Genomic DNA, 18,989 nt, shown 5'->3' on the forward strand with positions numbered 1-18,989 from the left:
GTCACCCATGAGCCTGGTTATAACACAGGTGGAGTGGGGATTTGTACGTTTAATGCAATGTTTCTCGACCTTTCTCCATTACTAGTCTCTTAAGAAGCCTTTTTAAATGTTTTTTTTCTAACCAACCCCCCATGAAATTTTAATGCCACAGGTATATTGCATATCTATTTATGTGATGTATGCATATCTGTGTATCATGCATTAAAAGACTAATTTTTCTGGCTTTCCTCGAGAACCAGTGTTTGCCCTCTTGGGGCCCCCGCTGAGAATGTATGGCCTAAGAAATCCATTTCCTAAAGCCTAAACTATGAGCCTCCACTTAGAAGGATACACCAGCCAGGTGGGCCAGGTACTGGAATCTGCTGACAAGACAACTTCTCTCCTAGACAGCGTTGTTTTCCTCAGAAACTGGCCTCTTTCTCTGCTTCCAAAATTAAAATCTTTACCACCCACTCACCTCCCTCCTTTTTTGGACATATCTTTCTTCAGATGTTTTTGTTCACCCAACAGATCAGAATCAAATCTGACCAGAATTGCATTGTCTTTCAGGTGATGAAACATGTATCTGCATCCTTTTCAGGTTAACTCTGATGGGACAATTTTGGGTCCAAATTCTTCATGTCTGTCCCAGGTGTTATTTGCATGGATTTACTGAAGGGACATCGGTATATGTCAAAGCATAACCCTGCTGTTAAGGATGACATCTGACAAAGCAATTACAAAGCTTCCTCCCCAAATATGAAAGGCAGAAAAATGGAGTGGATTGATTCAAAGCCAAAAATCATATTTAAATTTAAGCTCCACTAGGACAAGGATTTTTTGTGTTTTTTGTTTACTTAAAATTATAGTCCCTGTACCATGAACAGCTTCTGTCACATAGTGGGCCCTCAATAATATTTGTTGAATGAAAAAATAATATTTTTATTCAGTATATGAGTTAGGATCTCTCCAATTCTGGTGTAGTGAACCATGTGGATATGAGGGATTATATTCATTCATTCAAAGAATATTTACCAGGGACTTCCCTGGTGGTGCAGTGGTTAAGAATCCACCTGCCAATGCAGGGGACACGGGTTCGATCCCTGGTCCGGGAAGATCCCACATACCACAGAGCAACTAAGCCCATGTGCCACAACTACTGAGCCTGCACTCTAGAGCCCGTGAGCCACAACTACCGAGCCCAGGTGCCACAACTACTGAAGCCCATGCGCCGAGAGCCCGTGCTCCGCAACAAGAGAAGCCACCGCTATGAGAAGCCCGCGCACCGCAATGAAGAGTAGCCCCCACTCGCCGCAACTAGAGAAAGCCCGTGTGCAGCAATGAAGACCCAATGGAGACAAAAAAACAAAACAAAACAAACAAACAAACAAAAACAAAAAAAGAAACAGAGACTATTTACCAAGAACACATTATGACAGACCCCATACAAATTACCCAATGTATCCATAAGGGGATAAAAGAGTTGGGATCCCTGCCCTCATGGACCATAGAGCAAAACAGGAGAGACAGGCAATAAGCTGACGGGTAAATACAAGCTATCACCTTTTGGGGAGCAAAGTGATATTGGAAGAAATAGCAGGGTGCAGCTGGTGGATCACCAGGAGGCCCTCAAGGAGCACGCTCAGGGCAGGCCTGTCATGGAAGCCAGGTGTGAGCAGGTCCCACACAGGAAGAGGGGCAGGAAGGAGCTTCTCAGGCAGAGGGAACTGTGTGTGCAAAGGCCTTGAGCCTGGAGAGATGGGCAAGCTGGAAGACCCCCAAGGAGGGCACGGTACCTCGAGTGGAACTGAGGGGTAAGGCATGAATAGAAACTAAAGATGCAGACTGGGGCAAGATGTGTGAAGAGTTCAGTGTAGACATTAAAGTGGACAGGCCATCTCTCCTGGGTCTAAACTTCAGAAGGAAGATCTGGGCTGGAGGTCCACCTTTGAGAGTTGGTGCTATTTAGATGGTGTTGAAGAAGGCGCCAGGTATATGGATGTCCCTGCAAGGGGAAAATGGGGGAATTTAAAGAGAAAGGGACCTAGACCGAGCCCCAGAGAGGGCAATATTTGAGTCAGAGCAGGTGGAGTCAGCAGAATGGCCAGACCCCAGGGAGCATGGGGCCAAGGAAGCTGAGAGAGACCAGGATTCTTGGCAGGAGAAAGGGACCAGCTCTGCTGAGGACGCTGCTTGGAAGTCACGGTAAGGGGAGCGTGGAAAGGAGTGGATGGGATTGACGAAGTTGTAGGTAACCAGTGAGCTTGACAAGAGTAGTTTTTGTGGCTTCTTGGGGTTGCTACATAGTTTGAAATGGGATATGGAGAATCAGAGGCCAAAGAAGTAGGAGGAGCTTCAGTAGACAAGCCTTTGAGATTCGGCTCTAAAGGGAAACGAGAAATAAAGAAGGCGGGGTTGTGTTGTGTTTAGGGAAGGCACTGCTCGGTTGGGAGCAGACTTGCTTGCTGCTGGGAATGGTTCAAAGAGGGAGAGATTGATGACAGAAGTAGTCAGGAATGAACTGGAGCCTGAAATCCCTGTTGCCTGGAGACAATTGATAATCAAGGTGATGGTCCAGGCTGTGTGGTTTTCTTCTGCATCAAGGTTAAAAAGTATTTTTCTTGCAAGTGGTGGAATTTGGTTGTCAAATTTCATCCCAACAAAGAAATTTCTAAATGCATATTCTAAAATCAAACCGTTTCCTCCATTCCAATTCTACTCCCATGTGGTTTTGATGCCAGGCACGGTTTTTTCTCATCAGCGTCTTTCAGTGTGTGATTGCCTATAGAAATCCTTAAGGTGTGAAAACTATTTCCTGTAGCAAGCACAACATTTCAGTTTCTCTGATGGGGGGAAAACAGCCTTCAGGACCACCTGATCACGGGAAGCTCTGCATCTCCTGCCTCTTCTTTCCAGTATAGAGATAATTTCTCAGTGTGGAGATAATTCCACTTTGTCTTTTAAACCTATGGCAATAAACTTCTTTGCTGCTTCTATTTAATTTCATATTCCAAATATCCTTGCAAAATCATTTTAAAGAGGCATGAAACTGTTTCTCAAATAGTTAAATTGTGAGATAGTAAATATTACCCTAATTGGTTAATGACTGATTTACATATGATGCAAAATAAAGGGAACTTCATTAGCTGTGAACTAAGAATTCTACTCTTTATTATCATCCTTAAAAAATTAGTACCCCTGGACTGCTCATCTCATAATTTTACTCTGGAATTTTAGTGGGCAGGTTTATTACGTAATATGTCCACTGGAAAACAGAAATGAGTATTTTTAACTTTATATACTCATTCTTTGGAATTCTAGTAGCCTTGGATAGATTTCTGTTTCATTCCTGGCTTGAAATACTTCTTCACACCATCAGGAAGTACGTTAATTCATCACAGAAATGTATTTAGACTTGGAAAACACTGGAGATTTTAAAAATATGATCATTATGGTCCCAAATGAGGGTTGGGGCTTTAACTCATTTTCTTGATAGGCTGAGACAGTGTATGTGAAGCCCACGATCTGGAAACCTTTGTAAATCGTCATTTCATGAGACTTTGCCTCTTTTGCGTACGCCATCTTTTCTGGGTGAGCCCTTGACTGAAACTGGACTCACGGGGTATATTTAATTGCGGCTTCTTATCCCCAAGGAAGGCTAGTTGGCTTGGGGAGGAAGTAGTTGCTATCACTAATGACACAGAGAAGACCTGAACCCAGAAGGTTAAACCCATTGCTACTCCGGGCTGCAGCTTCCAATAATCTGCACAATAATACTTTCAACTCAGGTTTACTTGGGAGAAACAGAAACAGTTACACCTCTGTGTAAACTGCCAGGGTGTCATATATATATATATATAAATATATATATATATATACTCAATTTTATTGGAGTGTAGATGATTTACAATGCTGTGTTAGTTTCAGGTGTACAGCAAAGTGACTCAGTTATGCATATACGTGTATTCATTCTTTTTCAGATTCTTTTCTCATATAGGTTATCGCAGATTATCGAGTGGAGTTCCCTGTGCTATACAGTAGGTCTTTGCTGATTATCTGTCTCATATATAATAGTGTGTGTATGTTAATCCCAAGCTCCTGATTTATCCCTTCCCCCCCCCCATGTTTCCCCTTTGGTAACCATAAGTTTGTTTTCGATATCTGTAAGTCTGTTTCTCTTTTGTAAATAAGTTCACTAGTATCATTTTTTTTAAAATTAGATTCCACATATGAAGTCTCATATATTTTTGGTCGAATCAAGTGTGCCTTCTCAGAGTCGATTAAGGAGAAAATAGGTAGCAGACCCATCATGATTTTTTTTTTTTTTTTTTTTTAATTTATGGCTGTGTTGGGTCTTCGTTTCTGTGCGAGGGCTTTCTCCAGTTGCGGTGAGCGGGGGCCACTCTTCATCGCGGTGCGCGGGCCTCTCACTATCGCGGCCTCTCTCTCTTGCGGAGCACAGGCTCCAGACGTGCAGGCTCAGTAATTGCGGCTCACGGGCCCAGTTGCTCCGCGGCATGTGGGCTCCTCCCAGACCAGGGCTCGAACCCGTGTCCCCTGCATTGGCAGGCAGATTCTCAACCACTGCGCCACCAGGCAAGCCCCATCATGATTTTAATAACCCTTTTTATTCTGCTTAATTAGGTAATATATTTTTGTTATCGATGTTGAAATTGTATGTCATCAGTGACGTGGTTTCCAAACCATGTGCTAAGGCACCCCCAGGGCATCCCAGGATATTTGAAAATTTCAAGGGGAACCTAGCAATACCGGATATCTGTCACTATGGAAATCAACTCAAGGTAGTTTATGGTTTCAACATTAGGTGGCACTGCATTCCTTTTGGTGTCAAGCTGGGTTTTTGGCATATGTGACCGGGGGGAAAAAAAACAGTGACCTGGGGAAATCAAGACAGAATAGGAAATGTGAGTGGTGGTGTTGAATCCGAGGCTAGGGTTTGTGCAGATGCAATGCTCAACAGACACACTGACTACTGAAGGCCCATATTAAGTCACACAGTAAGTGGCTACTTAAGAATGAAATAAAATTATAATATTTTATTTCAATATATATGTTGGATTTCTCTTCCAACAACTCCTAAGCTGTTGGGTCATAATACTTAAGCAGTTCAGACCTTACTACTTAATAAACAAGACTGTTAGATATCTCCTTTGGCCTAGGAATGCTATGAAAATATTAATAAGACACTAAGGGCATTGTGAAACAAGAAAATTTGGGAACCTCTGCCTTAGTGGTTTTACTTTTTGCGAGTAAAAGTTTATAATAACGTTGGAGGATGTATGTGATGTATGCTCAGTTTATCAGCGGTTTTCCTTCAACCACAGGCATCCATAAGTCTCATAAAGACGGCTAGCTAATGGGGAACCCTCATGGTCGGATGATCACGGTCATCGCTCTGAAATCTCACCTGTGCAGCTCATAGAAGCCTGCTTTGCCTCACCTACCTTTGTTTGCTTGCTTTGTTGACATTTATTATTGGTTTGTTTTATTACATTTTTGTCAGTGAGGTTGATCTCTTGGGTGGGGAGAATATAACATTTAGTTGATTATAAATAAATGCTCAATAAATGTTTTTTGAACAAATGAAGTGATTTAATGAATGTCTTAGTTCGTATTAAACCATCAGCAGTATGTAGCATTTCTGCAAAAGAGCTACCAGCCCCAAATTTCTAAGGAATGCGGGGTTAACCTTTAAGTGAATTTTCTGGTAATTTATAAATAATCTGTCTTTAAAACTCAATAGTTTTAAAGACACAGGGAACTCTATCCAATCTCCTGGGATAAACCATAATGGAAAAGAATATGAAAAAAGAATGTATATATGTGTATAACTGAGTCCTTTGTACAGCAGAAATTAGTACAACATCGTAAATCAAGAATACTTCAATTAAAAAAATAGAAAAAAACCCTCAGTAGTATTTTGGAGGTGGGGGAATTGAGTGAGGGGCAGTCAAAAGGTACAACCTTCCAGTTATAAAGTAAATAAGTATTGGGGATGCAGTGTATAACATGATAAATACAATTAACACTGCTCTGTGTTATATATGAAAGTTAAGAGAGTAAATCTTAAGAGTTCTCATTACAAGAACAAAATTTCTATTTCTTTAATTTTTTACCTATATGAGATGATGGACAGTCACTAAACTTATTGTGATAATCACTTCCTAATATGTGTAAATCAAATCATTATACTCCACACCTTAAATTTACACAGTGCTGTATGTCAATTATATCTCAATAATACTGGAAGGAAAAAAAAATGAAATGATGTCTACAAAGTGCCAAAAAAACACCTCAATGGCATGTTATTATGGGCTGAGTTGTGCCCCCCAAAATGCATATGTTGAAGCCCAACCTTGAGTACCACAGAATGTGACTATATTTAGAGACAGGGCATTTGGAGAGGTGACTGAGCTAAGATGAGGCCATTAGGGTGGTGTCCTTATAAGAAAAAGAGATTAGGACACACAGAGAGACCCCAGGGGCACACAGGCTTGCATAGAGAAAAGGCCATGTGAGGAAACAGCTAGAAGGTGGTCATCTACAAGCCAGGTGAGAAGTATTAGGAGAAAATAACCCTGCTGACACCTTGATCTTGGACTTCCAGCTTCCACAACTAAACAAACAAACAAACAAAAATTTCTATTGTTTAAGTCACTGAGTCTGTGGTATTTTGTCCCTGCAGCCCAAGGAGATGAGCGCACACACGGGTTTAGCAAAACCCATTCCTTTTGATTAGGGTCCTTGAATGCTGCTGACTGGGAAGAGCTGCTTGGTCATGGCCCTGTGAGAGAACATGAGATGCCTCTTGGTGATTTGGGTGGAACTAATGTACTGCATTGGCCCAGAAGTTCGTTCGGGTTTTTCTGTCACATCGTACAAAAACCCGAACGAACTTTTTGGCCAGCCCAATATATTCTCTGGTTGAAATTGCTCAGAAGTCAGAGTCTGGTGTCAACGGTATAAATCACCTTTGCTTCCTCCAAGACCCACTCCTCAGGAAAACCCTCAGTAGGAGAGGAAAGAAGGTGGTGAGGAAACCCAGGAGCACCCTCCGGGGAGACACTACTTTTAAGTGCATTTCAGCCTTTTATCCTGTTAAAGGGAAAGCTGCTGCCAGCCATCCCCTCCCCTAATTAGTGTCATTAATGAAACATCTAGTTTAGTTTGTAATAGGAGATTTCTTTGTTTTCCAATTTGCAGAAGGTTTCAGTTACGCAGCCAAGCAGCTATTTATCTTTTTTAATCACAGCATGACTTTACAGAATATCTTTTGGTCTGATTAAAAAGGGCAATTCCAGGGTAGACCTTGAGAATCACAGCATTCATTGTTTTTCTCCTGTATTTGGAGTCCGTGACTGCACAGGACTTTGCAATCTATCACTTCCGTGTGAATGCGCTTGCTAATGTCATGTTTAAGTTCATACCCAGGATTGGCTGTGCTATCCCTGTGGTGTTATTGCCCTCAGCAAACTTGTCCCTCTGTTCTCATGTGACATTTGATATCTACATTTCGTTCCATTTAACTTCATAAGGTGTCCTCTTCTTCAGTCATAATTGGCAGGATATATTGTGCTTGGTTTGCTTAATTCTAATTTATCCACTATTGTGTAGGTTATAAATGGGGTCACAAGTAGGTCATAATGCAAGTTGCCAATGGGGTAGCAATGCAAATGTACCCCGAGTACCCATAAAAGATGTGCGTCCCTTCTTGTGCGCCGTTGGTTGAAGAGACATGCTTATCTCACATGAAGTGGTGTATCATTTCATCTTAAACTAAGCTGCACGGGTTGGAGTGTCTGATAGCCTTGGTCATGTTTGTTGACTGAATCTGAACACCTGTTGCCTCTCAACTTTTTAAATGTGGATCAAATGTGTCACCTATAAAGCGGTGATAAGTGAAGATAATTGTGTATAGTGTTTAAACGAAGCTAAATTTCATTGATCCAGATTAATTAGAGAGATTATCTGTCTAAAGTCTAAAGTGTGCTCAAATATCTTTTTTTTTTCACTTGGAAGTCCACTGAAACCACCAGAATTAGGCAAATTTTGTATTGCTTAGTGCAGATCCTTAGGTGAGCTGATTCAAGGTGAATAAAATTTGAGTTTTAATTAGTATATAATTATATGTTTCTAAAGTTTTTGAAACGCACTGAGACACAGCACTTAGAAGTGTTCTCCTATTGCGCATATGTCATTATATATGGGAGAGAAGGTTCAGGAAGACCCAGAAACCAGCATTTATTAAGCCCATTGGACAATCCAGGACCACTTCGTCCCCTGGGTTTCTGAAAGAGTGGAACCTCTTTGGAATAATTAACTTTCATTCAACTATGTGGACGCACAAAGACCAAGGAGACAGTGGCTTCTGTTGGCTACTAGTAAAGATGTAAAGTTCAGTTAATCATTGACTGGTTGACAATGTCAGATGTAATCATTCAGATGTCACTGTGCCAGCAGGAGGGCAGGAGACAGTTTGGACCAGACGGAGACTAACTCTAATAAAAGTCCTTTGTAATCACAGGTAAACTCCCAATTGGGCTTGGAGCTCTGTGAAACAAAGAGAGTGGGGAGAAGAATGCCTGCTAGTGTTGTTTTACAGAAATGGCCTGCAGAGTAAGTTAACAACGAAAAGGAAATGACTGGTCCCCTTTTGGCTACAGGAGAAGTGGGCTATGAGTTCTGGAGTTAGCAGCTCCCTCCTTTCCATACAGCTTATTTGTTTGCTCTTCTGTCTCCCGTGGTGGAGAGGAGCTAAACCCTGAAAGCTAAGATTCTTCCACGTGCTTGAAATCAGAGAGAGCCTGGATGAGAGAACAAACGTGTGACGGTGCACTCCTCTGTGGAAAGCAGAGTGACCTATGGATCTCGGTGGAGGGAGCCTTGTGCATTCTTCTTCCACTGAGTTCTGACTATTGGAAACTCTATGTTTTGTCTCCTTTTTGTTATTCTAAACTATTAATCAAGCCAGCTTTCTCCCCATCGGTTTCAATTTTGCAGTCCCTGAGCTGAGAAGTACAAGTCTGGGTTTCTGCAGGGGGAAGCCAGCTTTCCCTTCTAGGGAAGATGTGTTCTCAATGACTTAATTTGTGAGGGGAACTTTCTATCAAGATCTTGAGTATCTTCTAGGCCCATCTCTTCCCACTGGCCTGTAATGAGCTGGTGTCTTCCAGGCCCATCTCTTCCCACTGGCCTGCAATGAGCTGGTGGAACACTCCTGAGAGAAGCAAATGACTCTCAAACTCCTCCCTGAAATTTTATCTAGCTGTGATACCGAACTTGAACCCTAAGTGTAAGATTCTTTAGCCCTTTAGCCCAAATATAGCTGGAAAAATAGCATAATGTATGCTATTCAAAAAGACCTAATAATAACAGCTCTAATATAAAAGAGAATAATGAAAATAATAATCACAACCAACAGTACTATTTCTAGCGGCCATTTCCATAGGAAATCAAATTGCATTTGACTCCCAATTTTCAATTCCAGTCTAACCAACCAAAACGCTAATAACACCCATTGTTGAGGTGGTTGGTTTTTCAATTTTCTTCATAACTTTCTGTCTTAGCTCACGCTGCCATAACAAAACACTGCAGGCTGGATGGTGCAAACAGGAGATACTTATTTCTCGCATCCCTGGAGGCTGGGAAGTCTAAGATCAAGGTGCTGATGATTCTGTTCTGGTGAGGGCCCTCTTCCTGGCAGACACCCCTTCTCACATGGCAGAGAGAGACAGACAGACAGACAGACATAGAGAGACAGAGAGAGAGAGAGAGAGATTCTCTTCCTTTCCTTATAAGGACGCTAATTTCATCATGGGGACCGGACCTTCATGACCTCATCTAAACCTAATTATCTCCCAAGGGTCCCACCCCTAATACCATCATATTGGGAGTTAAGGCTTCAGTATATGCATCTGGAAAGGACATGACATTCAGCCCATAATATTTTCTGACTCCACTCCTCATCTGGAGGTATTTTAAATTAGAAGAAGATTCCAACATGTGACCTGAGGACCATTAGATGTTATAGCCAAAGCACAGTGTTTCTGGTCTATCCTAAAAGACTGATAAAAAACAGAAATCCTGAGGCCAGGGCATATAGCAAATTTACTTCTTTGGGGGTTGCAGGAAATGCTGAGGAGGTGGCATGGAGATTCTCTGTAGCCATGTTTAAGAGCTCAGTTAAGGAAAATTCTACCTGATCATTTTCTCTCCCAAGCAAGAGCATTGTTTTATTTAAGCCAAATTTGATGCTTATGAGATGCAGTGAGCTTGCTGAATATTCATTTGCAGCTCGGTTCATCAAGTTCTTATAATCCCTTTTATTTTCCTTTGACTTATAATTGGTGTTTTTGCATATTTATGATCTGCTTTGTTTTAAGCTGAGGACCTGTTTTAAATGCGGTACTCTCCTTTCTCCTCCAGCCCTGTGCAGTGGGCTCACAGGGAAACCATGGTATTGAGTGACAGGGTTTCATCTGGTACCAGCAGCCTCACCCCACCCTCAGCTGGCATGTGTGCTGCCTGCTGACCTCTGTGGACATTGCAGTTGGCAGCCCCTAACCTAAGATTAAGAATGGGAGTATTGAACAATCGTAAAACTCTTTAAAAGAGTCACAGAGGACCTGAGTGGTCACCTAATCCTCGTGATAATTTCTCAAATGTTTGAAGACGGTGAGCTCACATCCTTAAATGTCCTTTTCCCGGGGGAAATAACCCTGCTCGGGTCATTTGCCCTTGGTCACATTATCCAGTTAGGAACAGCCTCACTTCCTGTGACTTTGCTCTGAATGTACGTCGATGTACCAGCATCATAGTTAAATGCTCCATGGACGTGTGGTCTCCAAACTGCAGCCACTTAAAAGAACTTTAAATGATGAAGGCGCTTTATAGCATCAAATACAAATGCTTTGTAAAGGAAAATGATGTTAGCTGCTTCAAAGCTTACACATGTCTCCTTAGAAATCCTTCAGAAATACTTTCCCCACACCCAAGTAGAGGGTTGGATTGTGCTGGACCAAGCTGCCCTGGCCCATGTGAATGAGGGCCATGTGGGTTGGTACGGGGTAATCCTGAGAGCCTGGTGGAGCCCTGCCCTCCAGTCTCTTAATTTTGTAGACTTTTGTTTCTTTGCCTATAAAATGAAATAACAAAAATGTCCATCTTCCTGGCTGTTTTACTTTCTGGACTCTTGCAAGGATGAAACAAGGTGTGTTTGGAAAGGCAAGGGGATGGCTGTGAAAGAAGCAGAATCAGAGTCTGCTGGTGGGTACCGGCCTTCCCACCAGCACAGGACTGATTATTTATGCATCTCCTGAGAATCACTGACAAGTGTTGACCAATCTTCCCACCCTCACATCAAGTGAAGATGGGGAAGTGGAAAGTGGTGGAGACAACCAGACCTCTGCGACAACTGGGCAGAGTCCGGTTTGCACAGATTCTGGATCGTGGGTCAAGCTTGATCTCAAGGCCTGATTTGAAACTTCATGGTGAACCTTGGCTGCTGTTATTACCTTAAACAATTTATTTTCTTCCAAGACATCTCTTGGGAAGCTAAGTTTCTTCTCCTGTTTTCTGACGGATGTGAGAGTAGCTAAACGAAGCAACGAGATAAAAGAAAACATCAAGACAGTATGATGTTATAAAATAAATCCAACATTGTGAAAATAGGATTTTTTTATTGTGTGTTTTGTTAAACAGTCTTCTAGGAAATAAAATGCTGTGATATTATTTTTTGAAAAGAAAACCTTAACCGCATCACTTCCTTGTGCCCTAGGTTTCATAGAGTCATTATATGAATGCGCCCTTTTGACGGAAAAATGCTTTAGGACATCAATCACATGTGTAAATGTGTGTAGTTATTAAAATACCAGGACTAATTCTATTAACCTTAGAATATGGTATTTTAGGATGAAAGCAGGGATCAGAAAAATGCTTGTAATTTGATTACATTTTCCACCAGAAGAGAAAGGCCAGAACTACTTGGCATTAAAACTCTTAGCTGTTTACTTCTTAAGCATTTCCTTTGCATATCCAAATAAAAATCCATAAATGCCTTCTTTCTAATTATCTATAGCCAGGGAGGGTTCGAATTACATGTTGTTTGAAGCAGTGCAGCATCCATTGACCGAATGGCTGAATGGATGAATGAGTAAGCGAAAGAAGGCTTTTCCTTCAGTCCCATGACATTGCAAAGTTGCCAGGCACTGGGTCAGGCAGACAGTGTTGTAATAGAGATGCCCCGTTCGTACTCCCTGCTGAGGGAGGCCAGGGGACAGGGGATGGCTTCATTCAGTTCCCTTGCTTACATTTGGTTCTTATTTTGGAGGAACTGAGTTCCTAAAATGTTTGCGTCTTTGTTTGAAGGCATTTTTAAGGAGAAAAAGAAGAAGCTCTCATAGATAATCACAGTTATTTTTAATATTATTTCAGCTGCACCTAATAAGGAAAGAGTTGGTGCTTTCTAATTCCGGGCAGTCTGGTTTTGTGTTGGCGCTTCTGGTTCCTGCATTCTTTGGGTCACTGTTCTTCAAAGCAAACCCAGCAATGTCAAGGTCTGAAGAATCTTTAGCGAAGCAGATGGTCATTTTGCAGAAGAAAAGTATGACAGGACTAAATTAACAGTGCACCACTGGGCCCGGCTCTGAAATGACCTGTGCTCAGGAAGGAAGCCAGGAAGCCAGGAAGTTCGCGAGCTTTCCCACATCCTCGAAGGACTGACATCCACGGGGGTGATGTGGGAAAGGACGGCAGTGGGAAGTAACAGAGCCTGTGCAGCTAGAAATGCTTGGGAGCAACACCGAAGACTAGCACACTGCTCCCCTGCTCTGTGCCGAGGCACACACAGAGCACATGCACGTGTCACGTGTGCACATGACGTACACACATCACACACACTACCCAAAACCACACGTTTATCCCATATATAAGTTACATACGACATGCGCACATCCGTTACACATAGCATTCACATGACACATGCCAGGTGCACAGGCGTACCACATACATACATCGTGCATGAGTCAGAGAGACACATGTGTCACATGGATATATCACATATACAAATCACACACCCCATACACATCACAGAAATCTTACATGCATATTATGTACACACATATCATGCATGTATCATACACAAATCACACACAGATGCATGTCACACACACACACACACACACACACTCAGCAATACACAGAGCTAATATTTTAATCATCGGGAGTACTACACCCGTGCAGAGGGAGGACGGCATGATTCTCTGCGAAGTCCTGTCATGGGAACCTTGAAGGCTTAGGAATAAAAATTCCCCCAAGAGCGCTTGAGTCCTGGCGTGCATGCCCCCCACGTCAGTTGACTGATGTGTTAAGCTGACCTGTGTCAGTGGGAGACCCTTAGCAAGGAGCACAGAGCTTTTGGACACAGATGCTCTGCCTTTGTTGTTGAAGGGTTGAGTGCCCGTTTGGTGAGAGGAAAGGTCATGTGGAGGGGGGTGAGGGCGGAGGGACATTTTCTGCAGGTGTGACCGTGCATGCCCTGCCAGACCTGTGCAGATCTAGCCCTGAACACATGATCGTCAGTTTTATTTATTATTACCACTTGCTCTGTGTTAATAGCGGGCCTTGAAAAGACCATGGTCATACACTGGTGGTGAGACTATCAATGGAACATTTACATGGAGCAATTTTGCCATATGTATCAAGAACTTTAAAATATTCAAGGCTTTCAACTCAGTGTATTTTACTAATTGAGCCTGAGAGATGATTAAATATGAGGCCAAAGCTTTAGACACAAGGTTGACCACTGTAGCGTAAAGCAAATGCAAAGAATATTAATAAAGAATATTAATAAAGTAAGTAATAAAGTATTCTTTATTAATAAATAAAGAATATTAATAAAGATAGTATAGACATAACTAAGTTATGATATAGTCATAGAACTGAATATTATCTAAACATTCAAAATCCTGTTTCTACAGAATTTTTATGATCTGAAAAAAATCAGATTAAATGTTAAATTAAAAAAGCAAAGCAAAACACTGCATTCAGAATGAACTTGGTTCCTTTGGAACAAGGTAACGGTCTTGACCAAAGAAAATATGGCACCGAATTCTTCGTGGGCCGGGCAATTATAGGTTCTTTGTAGTTTTTCTTTATATATTTTTTTCTTCCCTCCCACCACAAATTTTTGTGAGCATGAACGGTTTTTATCATGAATAGAGCAACAAGTTATATGGTTTGAAAGGTTCCTATATTCCTATATAAACAGTAAGTAACGGGGAATATAACTTCTCCAGGCTCAGTGAATACAGGTTCGATGTGAGGGCAGCCTGTATCATCTAGTATCACAGTAATGCTGTATGACAACCATGAAATCTCAGTGGCCACGACAGTGGACTACGGGTTGGCTGAGTGTCTCTGTTCCATGAGTTTCTCATCTTCCCGGGACCAGTGGGCTAGTCTTTTCCTGATGAGACACAAGAGTGTCACCCAAAACACACCAGGCCTTCTAAACCTGGGCTAGATCTGGCACTCGATTACTCCCACCCACATTGCATTAGCTGTAGCGAATCACATGGCTGAGCCCAGAGACAAGGGTGGGACAGCAAAGTGACCTGTCAGAGTGCACGGATCCAAGAAGGGAATGGAATCCTTTTCTGTTAAGTAAATAAAAATGTTAGTTTGGGAACAGAAATAAAATTAACCTCAGGCAAAGTCATCTCTTTGAAGACTGCTGCTCATGTGCATTGTGTTGTTGTTCTGTTCTTGAATCATGAACGGTCGCCCTATTGAGTGGCTCTTTGTGTCCTCAGATCCTGGCCAACGTGATCATCTTCATCTGCGGGAACCTGGCCGGGGCGTACCATAAGCACCTCATGGAACTCGCTCTGCAGCAAACGTATCAGGACACTTGCAACTGCATCAAGTCCCGGATCAAGTTGGAATTTGAAAAGCGTCAGCAGGTAAAATGCATGTTCAATCTTATGTCCACGTTATTTGAGACGCTGTTGAAATGATGTTGTCACTGCTAATGTCGAGTGTGCAGTTCATCCACTCGCGGGCATCAAAAGGAAACCATAGTAGCTATCTGATTGCCCTGCCCGCCCAGCCTCAGGCGGTGTGCTGGGTAGATTGAATTGTGAACCAACAAGCAGAGATGGCATCTTCAGACTCAGACCCAGCAACCCCAGGATCACCCACGTGCTGACAGTCACATCAACCACCATTCAAATAATAATGATAATGATTATTATTACAGTGACACTTTATTAAGACACTCATTTTGGGTTAAAGCGTATTTCTCTGTGGCAAGAGTGTGCCCCACCTGAAATCTGCCTGTGTCGTCAATAGCACTTCGTATAGGGCCTGTTTTCCGCCTGTGGTGGGATGGGACGAAATGATGAAGTGGGATGGGGTGATTGAGCTCATCCTTGAGGGAGGTGATTGGAGTTGGGAGGGAAGGTCTGGTAGGAAACTAGTTGTTATAGTGTCGAGGGCTGTCCTATGGTGATTGATGTGGGTGATGCATGGAAACATACATCAGGGAAATACATAGGCTCTGATGAAGCACTGCAAAAATAGGAAGTGGACATAGTAGGAGATGTGGGAAGCAAAGCCATCTAGGATCCATGTGATCTCATCCGGGATGGTGGCGAGCAGGTGAAGCAGATATTTGGAGGGGAAACCAGGAAGGGGTCCTGAACTTGACATGCTTAACTTCAGGTCATGGTGGAATATCCATATGAATAGTTTTTTTTTTTTTTACCTGGGTTTGTGTATTTCCGCTGGAATCCAGTTTCCATCTATAAAGGTGATGGTTGGCATGACTCTCTGTGAACCCCTCTCTGAGCACATTCATCAGTATTTGGCACATAGAAGATGTGTTATTACTATTTGTTAAGTTGTATTGAGTTAGTCCATTTTATATAATTTCATCAAAATATATTATGGTGGTGAGAGCAAAAAAAATCCTTTAAATATTGACACTAGACTTTTCTTTGTGTATGGACCGATGAATAGTAATTGGATTCCTTTTTGAAAACAGGGAGGTCTGTTTCTTCGTTCAGCAAATATTGACTGAGCATCTAGTTTGTGGCAGGCATGATTCTAGGTACTGGGGTGTGGCTGTAAATATTCCTTTCTCACTGGTATTAGCAAATCTCCCAGTTTGTTTTTAAAAAAGCATTTTGTGTTACAACATGGGTAGCAAAAGTATTCAGTTATTAATGTTTATTAATTCTTTGGTCCCTATGTATATCAAACTCTGTATTCCACATTAAGAGAAATAGACAGTTGTTGACATGGGTCTGTTAACTGGTATATCTTCATATACTGTACATTTATCCACGTTCAGTAATAGTTCAAATTTGGGTTCTAGAAAATTCCATAGATTAAACACACAGCACTTAGTGTTCACGATTGTTCCCTCTACAGAGTTCAAATGTTTTGGGAGAGATGGTATCCTTTTTCAAACAGCAGTGACTGGATCAGGTTGGTCCTGTCAGTCATATTTAACTTTCTTTTCCATCACTTGCACCAAGGTTAGGAAGAACTGAAATTCCAAGTCGAGGGTTTATATAACCTAATGTTTATAGTACGGACTTGACAGAGCAGTAAGTCAGACTGGTGACCTGGTCTGCACTGCTTCCTTCCCTGAAGAGACCTTGAGCAGCCAGGACCAGGTGTCATCCAAGTGGTCAAGAAGGGCCATGCTTTGACCTTACGTGTCTCCAGAACCAGACCAGTGAGGCATACCTCATGCTACAGACTTTATGGGACCATTGTGGGAGGTATTATAAGGGCGTCTACTTACAAGTTTTACGAAAAGGAGCCGATGATCCTTTTTAAAATAAGGAAAGAGAAAAGGGACACTTTGAAGACAAAAACCTTATACTAAAGATGTTTAATAAAATATAATTGGACACCACACGTGTATTTTGCTGCCAAACTTGAGAGTCAGCTCTCAGGGTCTTGGGCCCGGAATGTAGTAGTTTTCTTGTTAGGATTTTGGAAAATATGTTTCTAGAATAGAATAAATGTTTATAGTTTTTTTTTTTTCAGACCAGCGTGTAATTAAATGGGAATGAAAAATTTCCATAGTTAATAAAATCAGTAAGGTGTGATCGTACAGATTTAAGGAAACAAATAAAAATTGGCCAGTGGCAAGCTAGGTATCCTTCATACAGAGGAGCAGTCTCAGAGACCATAAGGCCTGGTGTGGTCACAGACCAAATTAAGGTCCAAGGATGCCACCTGCCCCTTCCTCTCCACCCGTTACCACAAACCAGTTTTTAAAAAAAAATATTGAAGTATAGTTGATTTACAATGTTGTGTTAGTTTCTGATGTCCAGGAAAGTGGTTCAGATATTTATAGCTATATTTACATATACCTATATAGATACCTATATATGTTATATGTATGTTACATATGTTATATATATTCTATGCATGTTCTCTATCTATCCATATCTCTATATATCTATATATATAGGTGTTTCAGGTGTACAGCAAAGTGATTCAGATATATATATGTATATACTTTTTCAGATTCTTTTCCACTGTAGGTTATTACAAGATATGGAATATACCACAAACCATTTTTGCTTTATCCACAGTCACTAGGACAAACAATAGTGTCCTTCAAAGGGCTTCATTCAGGGTAGGGGTGTGTGCTGAGCAGCTGCAAGATGATTTGTTTCAGCCGCCGTTTGGATAAAATCTATGCCATCCATTTTAATGTTATATCTGCAGTTGCCGCAGAGTGAGTTGACGCTCCCAGAGACTGAGGGCTGCCGTCTTGCGTAGTTACGGGGCCTCTTTCACAGCTTTGGCCCCCTGCCGTCCTGAATCCTTGGGGAGGAACGCAAATGTCCTGTGAGCCCAAGAAGCTCTCCCTTCTGCAACCGCCCTGGAGTCTACAAATAGTTGATATTACTGGGAAGTGGCTAGGGATTCTGAAATCTTTTCAAAATTGCTCAACTCTGTACTTTCTTTTCTTCAAATTTTGTGCTATTTTTCCTAGACGCAAATGAGATGAATTTCTTGAGATTAAAAATCATGTTTGAATAAAGTAGTATTTGTGCTATAAGATTTGGAGAGAGAAGGGAATGAAAAATGTTAGCAGAGATTTTCTCAGAGTTGTATTCTTGCCCTAAAAGTGCCCTCGTGGATAAACACTAAAAATCGTATTTTTTTTTTTACTAACTGGGAAAACGAACGCATCGCATTAGCCTTGAGGCCACCTTTGGGGCCTGAAAGTGGTGAGTTTTGACTTTTGTCTTAAGTTTCACATCGCGCAGTAAAAGCCATTTCTTGTGCACCATGTCAGTGCCATAGAGGCTCTTTATCAAGCAGGTGTTTCTCCCTGGAGTGTGTAATAGACTCTCAAGAATTGATGAGAGCTGGATTCAGAGCAAAACAGGAACCCTCTCTCTTAACTGCCTGGGCGGTTGAAATAAATGTTGCCTCTGTAGGACTGCAAACTGGATTTGCTTTTTTTATAGAAAGAAAATAAGCACTCTTCAATTTATATGTTGTCTTTGTTTGAAAGTAATGTAATTCAAAGAATCTTTATATGGTCTACCTTCCTCTGGAGCCATCCTGTGGATTGAATATGACACAATAAGTGTTTCAGTGGAGAATACTAGTCAAGTGAGGTGTGGACCCCATGTTATTCCTGGATCTGTAGCCCACCATGGGGGCCGTTATTGAACCAGTTGGCTTCCGGTCTCTCAGGCAAAAGTGTGTTTCTTCTCTTCAGATTTCAGTGGAGCAAGTAAGTGGTCCTTTTGTGTCCATGGTTGGGTAGATAATAAATGTACCCATCTTTATCCTAATATGATAGCAGGTAATATTAGGGCACTACCGAATGTATTGCATAAATAATTTATGATGTGAGGTAAAGTGTAGATGGAGTTGCTGTAGATTTGGGATGCTAAAATTTGGTCCCCTTTCATGAAGGAAAAGGAGAAAGAAGGAACTGACATTTCTTT

General features: G+C 41.7%; 1 protein-coding gene across 4 annotated transcripts in view; it reads left to right on the plus strand.

Annotated features, from left to right (window-relative positions):
* ADCY2 (adenylate cyclase 2) overlaps window positions 1–18,989 on the plus strand; it is a 434,119-nt gene that overhangs the window by 200,896 nt on the left and 214,234 nt on the right. For all 4 annotated transcript variants that reach the window (XM_036848640.1, XM_036848639.1, XM_036848641.1 and 1 more), the window contains exon 4: window positions 14,811–14,960. In XM_036848640.1, coding sequence (XP_036704535.1) covers window positions 14,811–14,960 — 150 coding nt within the window. The remainder of the gene's footprint in view (window positions 1–14,810; window positions 14,961–18,989) is intronic.

The sequence above is a fragment of the Balaenoptera musculus genome, chromosome 3 (assembly GCF_009873245.2).
Source record: "Balaenoptera musculus isolate JJ_BM4_2016_0621 chromosome 3, mBalMus1.pri.v3, whole genome shotgun sequence".
Lineage (NCBI taxonomy): Eukaryota > Metazoa > Chordata > Mammalia > Artiodactyla > Balaenopteridae > Balaenoptera > Balaenoptera musculus.